This window comes from Emiliania huxleyi (genome assembly GCF_000372725.1).
Source record: "Emiliania huxleyi CCMP1516 unplaced genomic scaffold EMIHUscaffold_319, whole genome shotgun sequence".
Classification (NCBI taxonomy): domain Eukaryota; phylum Haptophyta; order Isochrysidales; family Noelaerhabdaceae; genus Emiliania; species Emiliania huxleyi.
In genome coordinates this window covers 39,291-56,551 of record NW_005199608.1, presented here as the reverse complement: position 1 = coordinate 56,551, position 17,261 = coordinate 39,291, and the positions used below count along the sequence as shown (strand labels likewise).

Here is a 17,261-nt window from a genome sequence, read left to right as displayed (position 1 = left end):
CCCCCGGGGCCTAATCTCGCCTCACCTGGGGATATTTTCCTCCCTCCCTCCCTTCCTCCCTTCCTCCCTCCCTCCCTCCCTTCCTGGGTTCCTTTTTTGGAGCCTTTGGGCAAGCCTTCGTCCTTTCGCCCCGCCCCTTTCTCCGCGGACCGGGGGCCGGGCCATTCCCGGCGCCGTTGGCCTCACACCAGGTTTTCTTGGGGCTTTTTGCCGTAGGTTGGGCACCGGACCGCGGGATGCCGTTTGGCTGCTTTGACCTTTTCGCCCACCCTTTCAGCTTTTTGCTCCCGACTAAGTCAGACCCCGGCAAGGGGGGGGGGTGGACCTTTTTTCCCTCCAAGTCCCCTCCGGGTCCTTTTTTTTGGGGCCCCCCCCCCCCCCCCTCCCCTCTCTTCTCCCCCCCCTCCGATTCTCCTCCTCTTCACTCCTCCCGCCATCCCAACCCCGCGTGGCTTGTCGCCGCCGCCTCACTTTTGCCTCGCGGCGGCACACACCGGGCGCTGTAAGCACAGGCATAGACCAGCGCCCACGCCCCCCCCCGCGCCCACCGAAGGGACACGTCACCAGAGCCGCGCTGCTTTCGGCTGGATGGCCGAGAGGGGTCAGAGAGTGCACAGCCTTTCGGTTGGATGGCCGAGAGGGGTCAGAGAGTGCACAGCCGGAAGGTGGCGGGAGATATGGGGAGATATGGGGGATATGGGGGAGATACCCAGTGCACAGCCTGAAGGTGGCGGGAGATATGGGGAGATATGGGGAGATATGGGGAGATATGGAGAGAGTGCACAGCCTGAAGGTGGCGGGAGGGTTCGGTGGGAGACTGGGAAGCTGCAGAGCGCTCGCCGGACGTGGCGAGCCGTGGGGAGATATGGGGAGATATGGGGAGAGATGGGGAGAGCGCTCGCCGGCCGAGCGCATGCACAGCACAGCGCACAGCACACCACACCACAGAGACAGCACAGCGCACAGCACAGCGCAGCACAGCACAGAGACTGCACAGCGCACAGCACAGCGCAGCACAGAGACAGCGCGTCCCTTGTCGACACAGCCTCCCGCCACTCTCCCTCGCGCGACCCGCCCCTGCCCGACACCCGCGCCACACCCCCCCACACACCCCCACACCCCCCCACATCTCCCCACGTCTCCCCACATCTCCCCACATCTCCCCACATCTCTCCGCATCCCCCCACATCTCCCCGCATCTCCCCACGTCTCCCCACATCTCCCCACGTCTCCCCACATCTCTCCGCATCCCCCCACATCCCCCCACACCCCCCCACATCTCCCCACGTCTCCCCACATCCCCCCACATCTCCCCGCATCCCCCCACATCCCCCCACATCCCCCCACATCTCCCCACATCTCCCCCCCCTGTCTCCCCTGCTTCCAGGCGCTGCCATGGAAGACGTCCAAGGCGGCCCGCGAGTGGCCGGTCTCGCGCGGCGTCGCCGTCGGCCTGCAGCTCGCGCGCGCCCTCCGCTACTGCCACGACGAGTTTATGCCCGGCTACCGGCTGCTGCACCGAGACATCAAGCCGGACAACATCGGCTGCTTTGCGGACGGCCGCATCGTGCTCGCCGACTTTGGGCTGTGCAAGCTGTGGAAGGCGCGCGCACTCCGGGCCGGGCTGCACGCGCGCGCAGCACACTCCGGCGGCGAGAGACAGCCGCACACTCCATGCCGTGGGGCCAGCACGCGCGCAGGGCGAGCGTCGCAGCTTGCCACCCGCCCGGAGCGGCGACACTGATGGACTCCTCCATCGCCACTGCCGCCCATACCTAGCCTCGCCGCCGCCGCCGCCCTCGCCGCCACTGCCCTCGCCGCCACCGCCCTCGCCGCCACCGCCCTCGCCCCCACGCGCCGTCACCGCACCCCTCCCCGCCCCCACCTCCCCCCTCGCCTCCACCGCCATCCCGGCCATCCGCCACCCTCCGCTTCTGCCACGGGGAGAGCGACTGGCGGTTCATGAGTAGCGTATGTGCCTCCCTCGCCGCCGCGCAACGCGTCTCGACCTCGTCTCAACATCCCGGCCACCGCAGCCCCTCCACCAGCCTCGCCGCCCGGTTGCAGGTTGACTCTGCCGCGAGCGACGACGAGCGGCGCAAGCTCACCGGCCTCACCGGCTCGCTGCGCTACATGGCGCCAGAGGTTGCGCTTCAGGAGCCGTACAACCACAAGGTGTGTGGGTGGGGGGGGGGGGGGGGATATGGATCACCGTCACGCACCACCAATCCATACTGGGACGTACGCACCACCCCCCTGGAAAAAGAAATCACTGTGGGGTCGGGACCGAGCACACTGGTGTGAACACGTCTCGAACCCACACTCGGGGACTCGACCACATGAGGAGAGATGAGGAGAGATGGGGAGAGATGGGGAGAGGCAGCGCCATGCAACCACAAGGTGGGGAGGGTGTCAGGCTCTTCGCGGCGAGGTGTGTCTCCTCACGCAGCCTCGCCCTGCACACAAGGCGGAGGTCTTCTCCTTCACCTCTCTGCTCTACCACTTTCTGTCGCACCAGAAGCCGTTCAGCTGGATGACTCCCGACACGTTCCTCGCTGATGCGTGCCGCAACGGCAAGCGGCCGCTGCTCAGCGGCAAATGGCCCGGCGACGTACAGGCGCTGATGGCAGCGGGCTGGAGCAGCGATAGCAGGGCGCGACCTGAGTTTGCGAAGGTCGTCGTGGCGCTGGAGGAGGCGATTGGCCGCCCGCAGAGCCTGGCAGAGGTGCTGGAGCGGTCCAAGGCCCCGTCTTCGCGCAGTAGTGCGCAATGAGCCGGAGACGGGCGTGTGTGCCCCTCGGGAGTCGGGGCATTCGCCTTGTCGGCGCCTCTGCACTGTCTCGCACACATACGAGCTCGATTGGTCGAGCGCGTCTGTGCACCGAGCGCCCACCGCAATTTTTGTTTCGGCTGTCAGATCGTGATGTTCTGACCTCTGCATGCCATGACTCATGTTCTCTGTCCGCCCTCCTGTCTTGCTAGCTGTGTGTCTTCGTGTCTAGATAGAGTTGTGGATGTTTTCTCGATGTTCTGGCTAGTAAATCGGGTCCCTTTGGGAGGCTGCCTGCGTCGGTGCGTGGGCGCTGCACCCGCGCCGCGTCGCGGTGTCGGCAGACCGACACCCTCGCCTGGTCCGACACCCTCGCCTGGTCACTGCGCGCGGTGGCCGGTGCGCGGTGGCGCGTCAGCCGCGCACTCCATGCACACACAAACCTCAAGCACTGGCCCCAAGAGGGCAAGACTGTCTCTGTGAGTGAGCGGGTGACGCTATCATCGCGGGCGGGGGCGGTGGGAAACGCAAGGAATCAGCTGGACTCAAGGAGGGGAACGTGCCCCTGCCCCTGCGGCATGCACCGTCCAACGCACCGCTGCCACGAGTCGCGGAGCACCGCTCGTAGGCTATGCGCCTCATCCATCTCGCCTGTTGCACAAGGTCGCGATTTCAAGAGCGAACGGCGCCGCATCAGCCCCACAGCAAGGCCATGACCACCGCTGCCACCGGCAAGAACCTTGCTCCGCGCCTCTTCGAGCCTTGCGACCTCGTCCGGACCGGCCGCGAGAGCGATCGCCTCCGTGTACTCCCCTCGGGAGGCGTGGTACGCCATCCACTCGAGACGCCGAGGCTCATAAGCGGCGTGCATCGCCTAGTGGAGAAGTAGCGAGCACTGCCGCTGGGGCGCATTGTCCGATATCCCGTGATCTCGGACAAAGTAGGCCCACCTCTTTGACAGCCTGCTTGTCCTCCTCGTTCTCCGCGGCTGCCAGCGCATCCGCCACGCGCTCCTCCTTGATGGCCACCTCGGCAACCTCGGATAGGCGTGGCTGCCTGCCCTCTGAGAGAGAGGCAGGGTCTCTGTGAGAGGGAGCATCCCTATCCGTGCGCGAGGACAGGTCGTCCATTGTTGCGTCGAACGTCGCATCGAGCGTCGTATTTAGCGTTGCATCGAGTGACGGGTCCATCATGACCTTGGGCATGCGGTATGCGGACCTTGACCAGTGTGGCGAAGGATGTGGTTCGCTGTTGCTCTGGACAGCCCCACCATCATCATCAACGCTAATTAAGTCACCCAGGGCGGCCGCGGGCGGCGGTGCAGCTACCAATGGCTCAGCGGCTGCGGGTGCAGCCGTGCTAGCCGCCGGTGCCTCGGAAGCCGCAGTGGTAGTCTCTGGAAAATGGACAGAAAAATCAGCTGGAGGATGCCATGCGGGCTTTGGGGCTGGCATAGCGACGGGCTTGGGTGCTGGCGTGTTGGCTGCCTTGGTCGGTTGCGGCTTCGGTGCCCGAGACCGCTTCGGTGCATTCGGACGAAAAAGCGCGGCGAGGCTTTCGTCCCTCCACTCTACCATCTCTCGGCTAAGTGCTGTCGTATCGACGGCCGATGCCCATAGCTTCCGCCACTTTGGGGCCTCCTTGGCCGCGTCCTCCACGATGCAGACGCGGATTGGGTGCGGTTTGTCCAGCAGCTCAAGCACGAGCACCCCCGGCTCTGGCTCGCTGAGGGACTTGACGCTTTGCAGATCGAACCTGCGGGGCGAGGGGGGGAGGAAAGGGGGAGTTAGGTAGGCAACATGGGTAAGTGTTGATGGTTCGGGCAAGCACGGGGTGCACTTCCCAGTGCTCGCGAAGACAGAGCCAATCATCCGTCCGTAGGACACAATAAAGCCGTCAGAGATAAACCAGCGCTTCTCTGTACGGGCGTCAGAGCCCTTGTGGCTCTTATGCAGATACCCTGATAGCTTCGTGGCATCGCTCGTGCCGGCCATCGCGCTCAGCAGCGGTCGAGGCGGACTCGTCCGTCCATCCCGTGTTCCTCCTGACTTTCTTCATGCACATTCACAGAATAAAGCGCCGGGGCGGATGCGGAGAGCACTTATGAGCGAGGGCCCGGCTACGGCTCTACGCGGTACGCGTCCCACGAACCGCGAGGGACATGATGGCGCCCGAACACAGCCGTCACAGCCCTAAAGACACAGCCGGCCAGAGGCAGACGAGGTATTACTGTGTGTATCTCGAGATAATCAGAGTAGCTAGCTGCGGGCCCTGTCTGCAGCAGCAGTGCTAACTAAAACGAGAGTAGATCGAGATAGACTAAAGAGCAGGCCAGCCAGGCAGGCGGTGGCGAGCCTCAACCGCTCGAGGGTAACCTACTCGGGATGCCGTCGGTGGCGACCCCCCCCCCTGAGGTAACCTACTCGGGATGCTGTCGCTGTCCGTGTCGACGGTGCCCTCCTCGGCATCGGGGATGCCATCGCCGTCCGAGTCGGGGTCGAGGTAGTCGGGGGGCGGGTCAGAGTCCGTGTCGACGGTGCCCTCCGGGGTGCAATCGCCGTTAGGATTGCGGTCCGCATGACGCGAGACCTGCGAGTCCTATTCCTTGGTGCAGGTGCGTGTGCGCGCGCACGAGGCGGAGGAGGCGGCGAGCGTCCGTTGTCCACGAAAAAATGGATCACAGCATTGTCGTGATCCAAGAGAACCGCGTCTTGCACCGGCACTGTGTTGCTCAGACGGCGCATGTCTGCGACTAAACCAAGCACTCGATCAGTGCCATACAATTCGGAGCACAACCTGCTCAAGGCGCTTGTCGTATGCCTCTCAATATGCTTGGCATGACCTTTATCTGGGACCAACTCACGCAGCAGCGTCTCGCTCATCATGAAAATTTGAAACGCGACGATGGGACGAAGCCCGTCGAATAGCGACTGCGCATGCATTGGGTGGTCCACGCAGTATGTAGTGAGATCCTGCAGCGTGGTGACACGCTGAGGCAGCGGTGGAGGTTGAGGGCGGGAGCCCAGCCACGGTGCGGGGGTTAGGGAGAGGATTGGCAGCAAGTCGAGTCGGGTGCCGTTGCTCAGCTCACAGAACAGCAGCGGGCACTGATGAATGTCTCCGGGACGCGGCGCGAACATATCCCAGTGCTGATAGGTGCCCGAGAGGAGCAGTGGGTACTGCAGGGCGAACGGGATCGCAGTGGAGTGCCGCCGGTCCACGAGGCCTCCATGCAGCCAAAATTGCACATGGTTGAACGTTACGTTGCTGCAGATCAGCAGAATGCTGATGCAGAGCAACGCCGGCCTCGCTGCCCGCACGAGCCTAACCGCGGGGCGCAGTGCGACTCGGCGCTGCTGCTGCTGCAGCAGAGGCGGTTGTGAGCGCTGCGGCAGCAGGGGCAGCAGGCAGATCAGCGAGGTGAGCGGAAAGATGCCGAGGCGAAGTGTGAGGCCGATTCCGGCATGGAGCGCCACCAGTCCAGTCCATGCTACGCCGTACAGCTTGGGCATGCGGGATTGGGCGAGCAACAGCAGGCCTCCACACAGCTCAAGCGCGACGCAACCGAACGTGAGGGCGCGGAGCACGCCGTCCGGCAGGCTGGCGAGCCAGGGGGTGAGAAGGTTGTTGTTCATGCCAGTGAGAGGGGCCACGAGCTGGGCGATCGTGGTGCCTCGCACCCACTCCGAGTTGGGGTCGGAAAGCTTGCAGAGGCCGGCCATCGTGTAAATGAGGCTGATTTGGCAGACATAACAGGCCGCCGGCAGTCCCCGCACAGGATCTGGCTGCAGGGCGGCGGCAGCCGCTCCTCTTGACTGCTCAGCTCCCTTGGCCTGGACGCGCTGCAACCTGCTGTCTAATGACCAGCCTCCGAGCCAGGGCCCTCGCATAGGGAGGAACATGGCCCAGAACAGGCAGCAATGCAAGGTCTGTTCGCCACCGTCACGCACGAGGTGGATGGGCATGTAGGAGGTGCGCATCACGTACGAGGCGACTGTTGCGGCGCTGGTGCGATAGCCAAGCAGCAGGGCGCCGTAGCACATAAATCGAACCGCATCCAAGAACAAGGCCCATTCCCAGGCAGCGCTCCATGTATCGAAGGAGAGCATCTGGCTTGGACGCGCCGCGAAACGTGGGTTCAGATCCCAGCGCATCTCAACGTCCTGGAACACGCGTGGTGACAGCACCCCGCCGTCGCCGAACAGTGCGCCCGCTGCATCCTGCCGACATTGGTGCAGATGCAGCAGCAGGACCGCACCCAAGCCGATGCGAAACTGCGCCAGAGGCCGGGCGCCCAGGGCGAAGCTTGGCCGCGCGGACCAGGCGCAGAGCAATGCGGTCACCAACGCGCAGAGCAAAAGCGGAAGTGGTGCATGGTCCGTGGTAGAAAGATTTCTCTGAGGCTGCATGCGCGCTGCAGTCATATGCCCAGCAAGCAGTCAATGCCCCAGCAAAACTCAATCGAACAGGTTCATTCGCAGACCAAGAACTTGCCCCAAACCGGTTAGCTACTTGAGGGGTCAAGAAAGAAGGAAGAAGGAAAGAAAAATCCCGAGCGGAATGCATTTGTGTGTGTGAGCAGGCCAGCGCGCAGCGCCATAGGGAGCAGCGTTGTGAAGAAGAACGGAAATCGTCTTGTTAAAATTCCATGGAATCCGCAGAAAGTCGATCGCCTCCCTGACTACGTTCCGCCGTTTTCTGTGGGCCTGACACGATGGCGGTGGGAAGCCCGCTACGCCCGTCGTCAGCGGCTGGCGGGGCGGAGCTGTACCACACGCCACCGGGCCGCCAATGGGGAGCTCCGCGCAACGCATCGTTGGATCTCGCGCGCACACTTGAACCGTCTGACCCCGCATACGCCACGCCTGGGTCGCCAATGCCGCAGACCTGCCAGCGCGACTGGCTTCACGCTCAGGTCGAGGACGTCGAGGCAAAGAAGCGAGCGGAGGAGTCTCAGCGTCGCGGCTTCAGCGACTGCGCCAAGGAGAAGGCGTGGCAGCTGCTGGCGCCGGTCGGTGCTCAACTGGACGACGAGTCGAGCTCAACTGGCGATAGCACGAATGATGAGGGCCACTCGCGACCGGCGAAGCCGATCACGGCGTACCGCGCCAACGCTGCCCTCTGCTGCAGCTCAGCTCCGTCACCGGTGACCGCCGTTGCCCTCTCGTATCGCGCGGGCTACCGCGGACAGATTGACACAGAGCACGCCCTGCACATGGTGCGCGGCTGGGGTGAGACGCACAGCCTGATCAGCGAGTACGCCTTCGGAGTGGAGCGGCCCGCCGACACGCACGCGCCGGAGACGCTTCACATCTGTGTCAAGTTCGACAAGCGCGTCGAGATCGCTGAGCTCACCGACGGGGAGCATTTCAACCTCACCGGCCGAGACGGCCGGCTGATCCAGCCGCAATGCATCGAGAAGGTGGGGCGTTGGCCGTCGGACAGCGAGGAGCGGACGCGGTACGACAGTCGTGGCAACCTGCGCTCCGTCATGGTGTGGAAGGTGACCGTCCTGCGCCGCGGGCGGCCTGCCCTTGCCCGCGCGCAGAGCTTCCTCTCGCGGCGCTCGGCCTCCTTCGCTCGCACTCGCTCGCTCCCACGCATCGCCATGCCGAGCGAGCGGCCGTTGCCGAGCTCGGCTCCTGGGGCGCCCCTCGCCTCCACGTCCACGCCGCTTCGCGGGCGCACCATCAGTTTCCCGCGCCTGAGCCGCTCGCGTTCGATGCCCACCCCCTAATCGCCTTCGCGTGGACCTCTTGGAGTGGATCTTGCAGCCTGAACTCCCGTTGGGACGCGTGAAACTCCCGCCGAGTTGGCGCAGGCCCCCCTTCTCACGCGCCCAGTGTGCAGCTTCATTGCTCCACTCCCTGCCTACAGTACTACGGACCGAGGCGCGTGAGTGTGGAAGTGTGCGAGGGACACGCGGCCCCTCCCCAGGCTCCAGCCCGCTCCAGGCGCCGGGGTCCGGGAAGGGGACCCGGACGCGGGACGGATCATTAAAAGAGCCGTAGTGTGTTGCGGCGCGCACGTCATTCTGTGAGTCCACTGGCGAGAGATAATGAAACCATAAAAAATACCCGGAGACGCCGTGGACAGCGCTCACACGCTCTCTCTCTCGCGCACGGCGCGCACAGCGCACAGGGGCCCTTCTCTCATCGTACAAACTGGCCCGTACTAGTACTAGCAGCTTTCTGCTTCGCCCCCCTGCCCTTGGCCGCCCCGATGGCTGCCAGCCTCGCCTTGCCACGCAGGAGCTGGAGGTCATCGCCCAGCATCGCCTTTGCCTCTGCCTTGGCGCTCTTTATTGCCTTCCGGTAGCCCGCGGCCGGCCTCTCCTCACGGCTGCCGCGCCCCGTGCCCAGCCCCTTGCCCCGGCCGCGCCCCTTTTTGCTGCCCGGCGCGTCGATCAGCACGTCCGCACTCAGCCGGTGCGTGTCGGCGCCCCACTTGAAGTTCGGGTCCACCAGCTCGGAGAGCAGCTCGTCGTACGGCTGGAAGAACGCCTCGAACTCGCCCATGGCGGCGGACAGGTTCGCGCGCGCCGAGACAGTGCGCTTGTCCTTGCCAAACGAGAGCGGCTTCTTCCTGGCGTTGAGCATCTCGCACTGGCGCTCGCCCTGCAAGCGCGCGATGATCTCGTCGTCGGTGTGCAGGCCGGTAAAGTTGGCGAGGAGGCGCAGGAGCCCGGGCGCGTGCATCTTCTTCATGTCTTCGAAGCGGAGGAAGAGGAACTGCTCCTTTGGGAAGAAGCGCAGAGCGCCGAGCACGCAGACTGGATAGATGGAGTTGGTGATGTACTCCATCGCCTTTCCGCGGAAGCACTGCGTGATGTACGCGAAGAGCTCGTCGTCAGGCAGCGCCTTGACGAGGTCGATCCGGTGGAAGAGCGTCGCGTTGCACCTCTCAAAGGCGCGCATCTGCTTGTGCATCTTCTTGAGAAAGTCCGGCTCGTGGTCCCACCCCCACCCGAGCGCAAACATCGACCACTCCGAAAAGGTGCGCATGATCGGATCTCGCATGAGCACGATGAAGCGCAAGTCGCGCGGATCCTTCGCGGCCAGCTTGATGTTGGCCATGGCCTGCGGCGTGCACATGTAGTTCGGCGTGAAATCGGTCGCCGCGAAATTGTACTCGTGCGGCTTGACCCACGGCATCGCTGTCTGGAACCACATGGACGTAGTGCGGCCCTGCGCCTTGCGCAGCGTCTCGTGCCACCGGCACTCCCACCGCTTCGGGTCGCTGGTCCTCGCCACGCAGCAGCTTGGGTGCATCCGGCCGGCGGGAAGGTGCGTGTGGTTCGGGTGGGTGCAAAACGTCTCCATCCTCTGCACTTTCAGGTCCTCCTTCCCCACCTGCGCGCGGCGCAGCGCCACCTGCGGGTACTCCTCCTTGAGCTGAAACATCTCGAGCGGCAGCTCCGGGCCATGCAGGCCGGCGAGTCCGTTTTGGAAGAAGGAGGAGAACCCGGAGCCGTAGAAGAAGAGCTCCTTGCGGTGCTCGCACCCGCCGACCACGCGGCAGGCGATGCCGGGAAGCATGAAGCGGCGCCCGCCGCAGCCGGCGATCGACCAGCGCCTCCCGTCAAAATCGTCGCGGCTCTGCGGCGGGCAAACCATCTCGGGAGGGAAGGCGGCGTGCATGCAGTCGTACAGCCAGGTGGTGGCCGCCTTTGGGAAGCCGGGCACAAAGATGGTGGGCAGCACCGGCTGCGTCTCCTCCGGCCCGCGCAGGTCGAGCTGGAAGCAGGCGCCCGTCATCGCGCCGTTGGGCGCCTTTTGCCGCGTCTCGTTCTTGGGCAGCGCGGCAGCGCGGCAGCGCTCCGGCAGCGGCGCCTCGCCCGGGTACGCGTTGAGCCGCGTGCGGATTCGCGGCCAGTGCTCCCGGACGGCGTAGAGCGGGATGCCGAGATCCGGGTCGAAAACAGTGCTGGTGCCGCTGCTGCTGCCCGCGCTTGTTGTTATTAGCCCGCCGCTGCCTCCGACGCCGCCAAGTGGCGACAACATCGGAGAGAGGAGCCGCTGGATCGGCCAGACGCCCTCGACTGACCTCTTGAAGCTGCAGCCTCACGAAGCAGCCTGCCCCGGAGCCGTCAACACAGAGGAGGATGTTTGCAGCGCGCCGGCAAAACAAATTCCCAGGCGCGGCGGCGGTGCGTTTTCTTTCTTTCTTTCTTTAACCTCCTGCGACGGCGAGGCACTTAGCTCCGTGCATGTGTGTGTGTGTGTGTGTGTGTGTGTGTGTGTGTGTGTGTGTGTGTGTGTGTGTGTGTGTGTGTGTGTGTGTGTGTGTGTGTGTGTGTGTGTGCACTGCGCGTTCGGCATCACCTTTCCCTCGTGCAAGGACCGCGCGCACGAGGTGCGTGCGCCGCACCGCTCTCTACCATTCTCCCTGCCGCCCGCCGATCGTCCCACGCGGCGACACGCGCCCGCTCTAGGCACGGCATCCCGACCTCAACTGCTGCCAGATCCTCGCGCCGGCCGAGTGGTCGCATTTTGAGCGCCACCAGCCCCTCGGCGATCAGCCCGCCGCCCGACACACGCCGCCGCACGCCGACCGAGAGCACGAGGCGCAGTACGCGCAGCTCAAGTCGCGTTGGGCGGAGCGGATGCTGGCCGCGCTACACAAGCACTACCCACAGACGGTGGGCAGCGCGCCCAACTCCATCGCTCTCCACCGGAGCCCTCCCTCCGTCGGCCCTGCCGCTCGCCTCCACCAGCCACGTCTTTCTTGGACTCGACTCCCCGGCCATGGCGCAGGAGGGGCGCGTCGTCGCGGTCGATATCTCCACGCCCCTGACCATCGAGAACTATCTGCGCTCTGGCAAGGGCGCCGCGATCGGGCTCGACGTGACGCCCGCGCGCTTCGTCGACGAGGACGAGGCAGCGCTGCCTGGGCGCGCTGTGGGCTGGCGCCAATAAGCCGCAGGCTCATAGGCGCCATGTAGCGCACCATAGGTTGCCGCGCTCGACATGCGCGGCCCCGTCGATGGCCTCTGGCTCTGCGGGCAGGACGTCCTCATGTGTGGCCAGGTACTCGCCGCCGCTTCGGGTACGATCTGCGCCCTGCGGATGCTCGGGCCGCTAGCGTGGCTCCGGTTTGCCTTCCGGGCGGTGAGGCTCCTCGCTCCAGCGGCCGTCGCCAGTATTTGGGGGGAGCGGAAGTGGGCGCTCCGGCCAGCGTCACTTTGATGTGTACGGTGTGGAGCTCCTCCTCTCCCATCTCCCTCTCGCAATCGTAGGAATCACGTCCCCCGGCCTCCACGCGCTGTAGCCTGTACGCGTTACTCTACACACACACTCTAGGACTAGGTCTAGCGTCCAGCGTCCGCGGTCCGGCCAGGCAACTGGCAAGACGAGGTGGTGGGCGTGAACCAGGATCCAGGCGCAGGCCTGCCTGCATTTAAACAACACTCTGTGTGTTTAAGAGTATGACATCACATTCTTCGCAGAGAGCAGTGTATGTGCGGCCGCGGGCGCGCGCACACACGCACACACTCTGTCTCTGACACTCGACCCCCTTCATGCTCTGGAGCTCTCTTGACTTACAACTTGACACTCCCGCAACGCGAGGGCGGCGCGGGCGCGCGGGTCGCGTGACGCGTCGAGCTAGAAGCGCAAAACGAAATGGGGACGTGTGCCGCATGCCTCCAACGTACCGCACACGCACAGCACATATACACGCGCGGCGGTCCCCACTGACACCGCACAACGAGCACTCTTCGCGAGAGCACCGTCCATCGCGCCCATCGCCTGTTCGCCTCTGCCACGGATCCCCCTCAGACACCGGGAGAGTCGACACCGAGAGCGCGAGAGCGAGCGACGTGTGGGCTGCTCGGCTGCTGCCGCCTGCCGCGTGTCGCACATTACATGATGGCGCACTTCGCTTTTCCCTTCCTCCTGCGCTGCGAGGGTTTGGCGCTCGCCTCCTCGTCCTGGCGGACCGCTCGCACCTAAATTCGATCACAACGTGGCGTGTTGAGTTTCAGAGCGACAAGCTGCGCGGCCCTCCGGGCGCACCAGGGCGAAGAAGCTGTCCTCGACGCGGACACGCGACTTGGCCGACGTCTCCATCCACGCGCACCCGAAGGAGATGGCGAGCTCCCTCGCCTCCTCCTGCGAGACCGCCCGGCTGCCCTCGAGGTCAACCTTGTTTCCGACGAGGACCATCGGCACCTGGTCCAGCCCCTTTGAGTGTGAAGGCTTCGTAGCTCTGCGGGTTGAGCGAACGGGGCAGGATTTGAGCGATTTCATTCATGAACAGGCGAGTTCACCTGGTCTCGGTCCTTCACGCGGAGGATCTGGTTGCGGAAGGCGCGAAGCTCCTCAAAGGACTCGCGCGAGGTGATCGAGTAGACGAGCGCAAAGCCCTGCCCCGTTCGCATGTACTGGTCGCGCATCGCACTGTACTCCTCTTGCCCGGCGGTGTCGAGCACGTCGAGCAGGCATGTCTCATCGTCGATCACAACCTGCTTGCGGTAGGAGTCCTCGATAGTGGGATCATACTCCTGGACGAAGTGGTTGAGGATGAACTGGATGGTGAGCGCGCTCTTGCCCACGCCGCCACCGCCGACCACGACGAGCCTGTACTCGGCCATTGAAGGCAGCGGCCTGTCGGTAAGGCCGTCAAAGCAGGCGATTTTTAGCACGCACGAAAGAAAACCTGTGGCGCCGGCCCTTTATATCTCGCCGCTCGCTCGCACGCACGCGCTCGACCTTCTACTCCCTCGTGATCCACCGCCGCCACCCTCGCCTCACCCTCCCGCCGCCTAGCCGCTCGCTCGCCGCTCGCTCGCACGTTCGCGCGACCTTCTAGGCTTCTACTGAGGGAGGGTGTAGAGGATGTAGAGTGTAGAGCGCTGTAGAGCTGTAGAGATGTAGAGCGCTCTGGAGCGCTGTAGAGCTGTAGAGCTCTACATCCGCCGCGCTCTACAAAAACACAAGGAAAAAGAAAACTGACGGACCGCTTGCAAGGGACCATTGGGTCTCAACGACGGACCGCTTGCAAGGGACGCTCTCAAAAAAAGAAAACACACGGGAATTCTTGCGACCTTGCATCGGCCAGGGCTGGGCCCAGGGCATGTACGCTCGCCCTCTGCTCGAGGAGTTCGCGCCTGCGCCGGGTCCAGGCGGCCGTGAGCCGGGCGTCGTTGCCGAGATCCGTGCCTTTCTGCTGCGCGACAGCCTCGGCATCGCCCTCGGCGCTTGGCAGCGCGCTGTCGAGGCAGCCTCCAAGACGGACGCGGGTGATCCGGAGAATGAGCTGGCGCTGGACAAGGCTGCCGCGTGCCTGCTTTCGGAGCTCCGGCTGCTCGAGTGGTCGCTGCACGACCTGGAGGACGCCGTGGCGATCGCATCGCAGACGGGCGACGGTGCAGACATTCGCGAGGCTTGCCCAAACCGCGGCCGTGCTGCCGCCCTCAGCGTCCAGCACCGGTGGTAGGCGCCGGCGAGATGGACGAAGAACGCGCTGCGATCATCAAGCAGTTCGTCGCGGCCGAGCAGGAGTGGGTCGACGCCCTCCGCATCACGGCCGCGGCGCCGCGGAGTGCCGGCAGCCCAGCCCGCGAGACGGCCTTTGACGCCAATGCAGTGTACGTCTCTCCGGACGCGCCGACGCACACCCCACTCGTGCCGCGTGCGGCCCCGGCCGAGCCCGCGAAGGCTGGCGCGGCGCTCGGGCTCGACGCCCTAGAAACGAAACTCTTGCCTCCCAACCAGCGCTCGAGAGGACACGGACTCCGCCGGGTGCGACCACATCCGGCCGGACTCACTGTATGCGCGGCCCGTGTATTCACGCGATGCTCTGGATACACTGCACGATACCGTACCCCCGCCGCGATGCCGGTGTATGCACACTGTAGGCTCGACACCGCCGGAGGCGGGCTCTTTGGTCTCCGGTGTCTGGCGCCGCTCGAGGCGTGTCTTTCTTGTCTCTGGCCCCCCCCTCCCCCCCTTTCCTTTCTGCCTCTCTGCCTCTCTGCCTCTCTGCCTCTCTTCTCTCTCCTCTCTGCCTCTCTGCCTCTCCCCTCTCTCCTCTGGCCCGCAGTCCCCACCCCGCGTCTCTCACCCCCCCCCCCACCCCACCCCGCGCGCGATGGCAGGAGAGCTTCCGCGGCGCGGCGCTGCGCTGCCTGGCCTTCAGCCAGTGAGTGTTACCAGCGGGCAAGGGTGCCAGAAACCATGGGGGCCGGGGGGGCGGGGGGGCGGGTCAGCTCCTTTGCACCTCCGTGCGCGAACCTTTGGAGGGGTGTGTCCGTTGGGAGGCAAACTGTTCCCCCGTCAGTGTGTCCAGAGTGAGAGGGCGAGAGAGACGAGTGCGCGCCGGCCAGAGTCGAGAGTTTCAGTTTGAGAGAGCAGAGGGAGACAGTCATTCCTAGATTCTAGGAAAGTTGAGAGAAGTGATGAAACTTTGTGGGGGTGTTTACGAGGGGGAGGTTTTTCGACTTTTTTGGTTTTTGACAGTAATTTTGACTCCCTGTCCGGGGCAAACGCCCGCCTTTGCCCCCCCTTTGGAGCCTGGAGCCTGGGGTTTTTCGGGGGTACGTAGGGGTTTTTGAATTGAGAGGTGGAATGCCGGGTCCCCCCGGTGCCCCCCCCCCCCCCCCCCGCCGCCCGCCCCCGACCCCCGAGTGCTCATCTTATATTCTTAAAATGCCGCAATGAACCAATGTATGCGCGTATGTGACAGCCTATGAAAAAAGAAAACAGACAGCCCAAGGGAGGGAGGATGGGAGGACGGCACGCCGCCACCACACAGCTCACAGGGGATTTTAAGGAGAGGAGTGTGGTGCTAGCCGCAAGCCTATTCAAGATTACAATGAGTAACTCAACTCATCCGTTGGCAGCTTGTATTGTTGAGTATGAGTAGTCATGACGCCTGGTATCCATGAATATGAATACTCACGTCTGCCTGTACTCATGAATATGAATAATGTATTCAAATACAAGTGCGTGAGCAACTTGCAGGTAAAACCCGGGTATACCCGCAAAAGTCCAGGTATACCCGAGAAATACCCGAGCGCGCGTCCACATGCCGCGCACGCCCTACTCCCAGGGTCCCTGCGCCAACTGCGGCGCGCACCGCCTGCTCAAGTACGCGCACCGCACCATGTGCTGCCGCTACAAGTGCCAGAGAGCGGCTGCGGCGCAGCGCCAGGCGCGGCTGGCAGGTGGCGGTGCGGAGACGCGGTCGTGCCGACATTCTGCTACAAGATTGAGGCGGTGCTCGGCATGCGCTTTTGCGACCCCGATCAACTGATCGGAAAGAAGCGGCGCAACAGGCTGGCTGCTGCCGACAACACCATTTGCTACCTCACGCGCGGCACGTTCAAAGAGGACCAGCATGACGCAGGCTTTGCCGATACACGCTGGGTTGAGCTTGAGGAGCTGTACGAGAACTGCGGCAAGGCGCAGCTGAACGGCGCAGTGAAGAAGTACCGAAAGGCGGAAGATGAGGCTGTGAAGGCTGCGATTGCTGAGTTTGAAGAGGGCATTGAGGATTGGCAGCCAGTAGTGCTAGTTAGTGGCGTGGCTCGATAGAGGATTTGTCGTTGTTCATGACCGGGCTATCGTCTCGCGTGCGCTGTGAAGAGAATAATGACCAAAATTAAAACACACAAACGGAGCCACAGACAATACAGGGCACCGCGGCTAGATATTCACGATGCCACGTCGGCGGCATCCGACGACGAAGAGCCGCCCCGGCCGCCCCGGCCGCCGTGCGCCGATGAAGATGCCGCACCGGCCGCGCCCGAGGAGCCCTCCTTGTGCTCGCCCCCTTTGCCTCGGAACAGCTCGTAGTACTTCTCCTTGATCGCTGCCACTGCCGGCTCGAAGGCCTTCTTGTTGAAGCCAATCCTGACCAGCACAGCGAGGTGGGCCGGGTTGAGGTTGGGGTCTGCCAGCATCGGCGGGGCGCCAGGCTGCATGCGGTGAGCGATCTGAAAGTCAAGCACCGTGCACAGGTACTCCAGTCAAGCACCGTGCACAGGTTCTCCGTAGCTTTCTCTTCGGCCGTCATGCGCCCTTCCCAGAACGACCCGAGGAACTTGACCTGCGTGCCGATAAGATTCATCGGCTGCCGAAGCAGCTTGTATTTTTGCACTTCTAGTCGAGGCTGGGCCTTCTTCCTCTTTGGTGGCATATGCGAAGCGCTGGAGCAGAGACAGCGGTCGGTCGAGTCTCAGGGAGCGCGTTTTGGGACGTGACCGACTGGCCAGTAGTATTCATGGACTTGAGTACAAGTACTCACGCATGCGCCAGACGTACTCATGAGTATGAATACTCAACTGCGGTGGTACTCATGAGTTGAGTACTCACGATGCACGTGTATTATGAGTACAATACTTGACGCCACGAGTCCCGGATCCCACACGTGGGAGCCCGCCGTGGGACGTGTGTGGAACCTTAGCAAAGACCCTCTAAGAACTCTCTCTCACAGAGCACAGGCTCGACACAGGTGCGAACTGGCGCGTGCTAGAGAATTTTAGAAA

At 63.9% G+C, this 17,261-nt stretch overlaps 5 protein-coding genes across 5 annotated transcripts in view; 3 read left to right on the top strand and 2 right to left on the bottom strand.

Annotated features, from left to right (window-relative positions):
• EMIHUDRAFT_424649 (hypothetical protein) overlaps positions 1-3,043 on the top strand; it is a 3,567-nt gene extending 524 nt beyond the window's left edge. The window contains exons 4-7 of the mRNA XM_005774185.1: positions 216-311; positions 1,388-1,603; positions 2,068-2,175; positions 2,468-3,043. Of these exons, the coding sequence (XP_005774242.1) occupies positions 216-311; positions 1,388-1,603; positions 2,068-2,175; positions 2,468-2,773 (726 nt within the window). The 3' untranslated portion in view covers positions 2,774-3,043. The remainder of the gene's footprint in view (positions 1-215; positions 312-1,387; positions 1,604-2,067; positions 2,176-2,467) is intronic.
• Positions 3,044-8,817: 5,774 nt separating this feature from the next.
• Positions 8,818-9,603, bottom strand: EMIHUDRAFT_368628 (hypothetical protein). Its single transcript, XM_005774184.1, has one exon. It carries the CDS (start codon positions 9,571-9,573, stop codon positions 8,923-8,925), a length of 651 nt encoding a protein of 216 aa, XP_005774241.1. The 5' UTR covers positions 9,574-9,603; the 3' UTR covers positions 8,818-8,922.
• Positions 9,604-10,874: 1,271 nt separating this feature from the next.
• Positions 10,875-11,688, top strand: EMIHUDRAFT_240908 (hypothetical protein; the record flags this gene model as incomplete). Its single annotated transcript, XM_005774183.1, has 3 exons — positions 10,875-10,919; positions 11,205-11,411; positions 11,527-11,688. The coding sequence occupies 3 exons, from the start codon at positions 10,875-10,877 to the stop codon at positions 11,686-11,688; spliced, it is 414 nt and encodes a 137-aa protein (XP_005774240.1).
• Positions 11,689-12,199: 511 nt separating this feature from the next.
• On the bottom strand, positions 12,200-13,392 carry Ras1-2 (ras family GTPase). The gene is made up of 3 exons (XM_005774182.1): positions 13,041-13,392; positions 12,787-12,942; positions 12,200-12,719 (listed from the first exon to the last, which is right to left on the bottom strand). The coding sequence occupies exons 1-3, from the start codon at positions 13,362-13,364 to the stop codon at positions 12,633-12,635; spliced, it is 567 nt and encodes a 188-aa protein (XP_005774239.1). The 5' UTR covers positions 13,365-13,392; the 3' UTR covers positions 12,200-12,632.
• A 454-nt stretch (positions 13,393-13,846) lies between these two features.
• On the top strand, positions 13,847-15,159 carry EMIHUDRAFT_458304 (hypothetical protein; the record flags this gene model as incomplete). The annotated part of the gene is made up of 3 exons (XM_005774181.1): positions 13,847-14,138; positions 14,210-14,514; positions 14,871-15,159. The coding sequence occupies 3 exons, from the start codon at positions 13,847-13,849 to the stop codon at positions 14,916-14,918; spliced, it is 645 nt and encodes a 214-aa protein (XP_005774238.1). The 3' UTR covers positions 14,919-15,159.
• Positions 15,160-17,261: the final 2,102 nt, after the last annotated feature.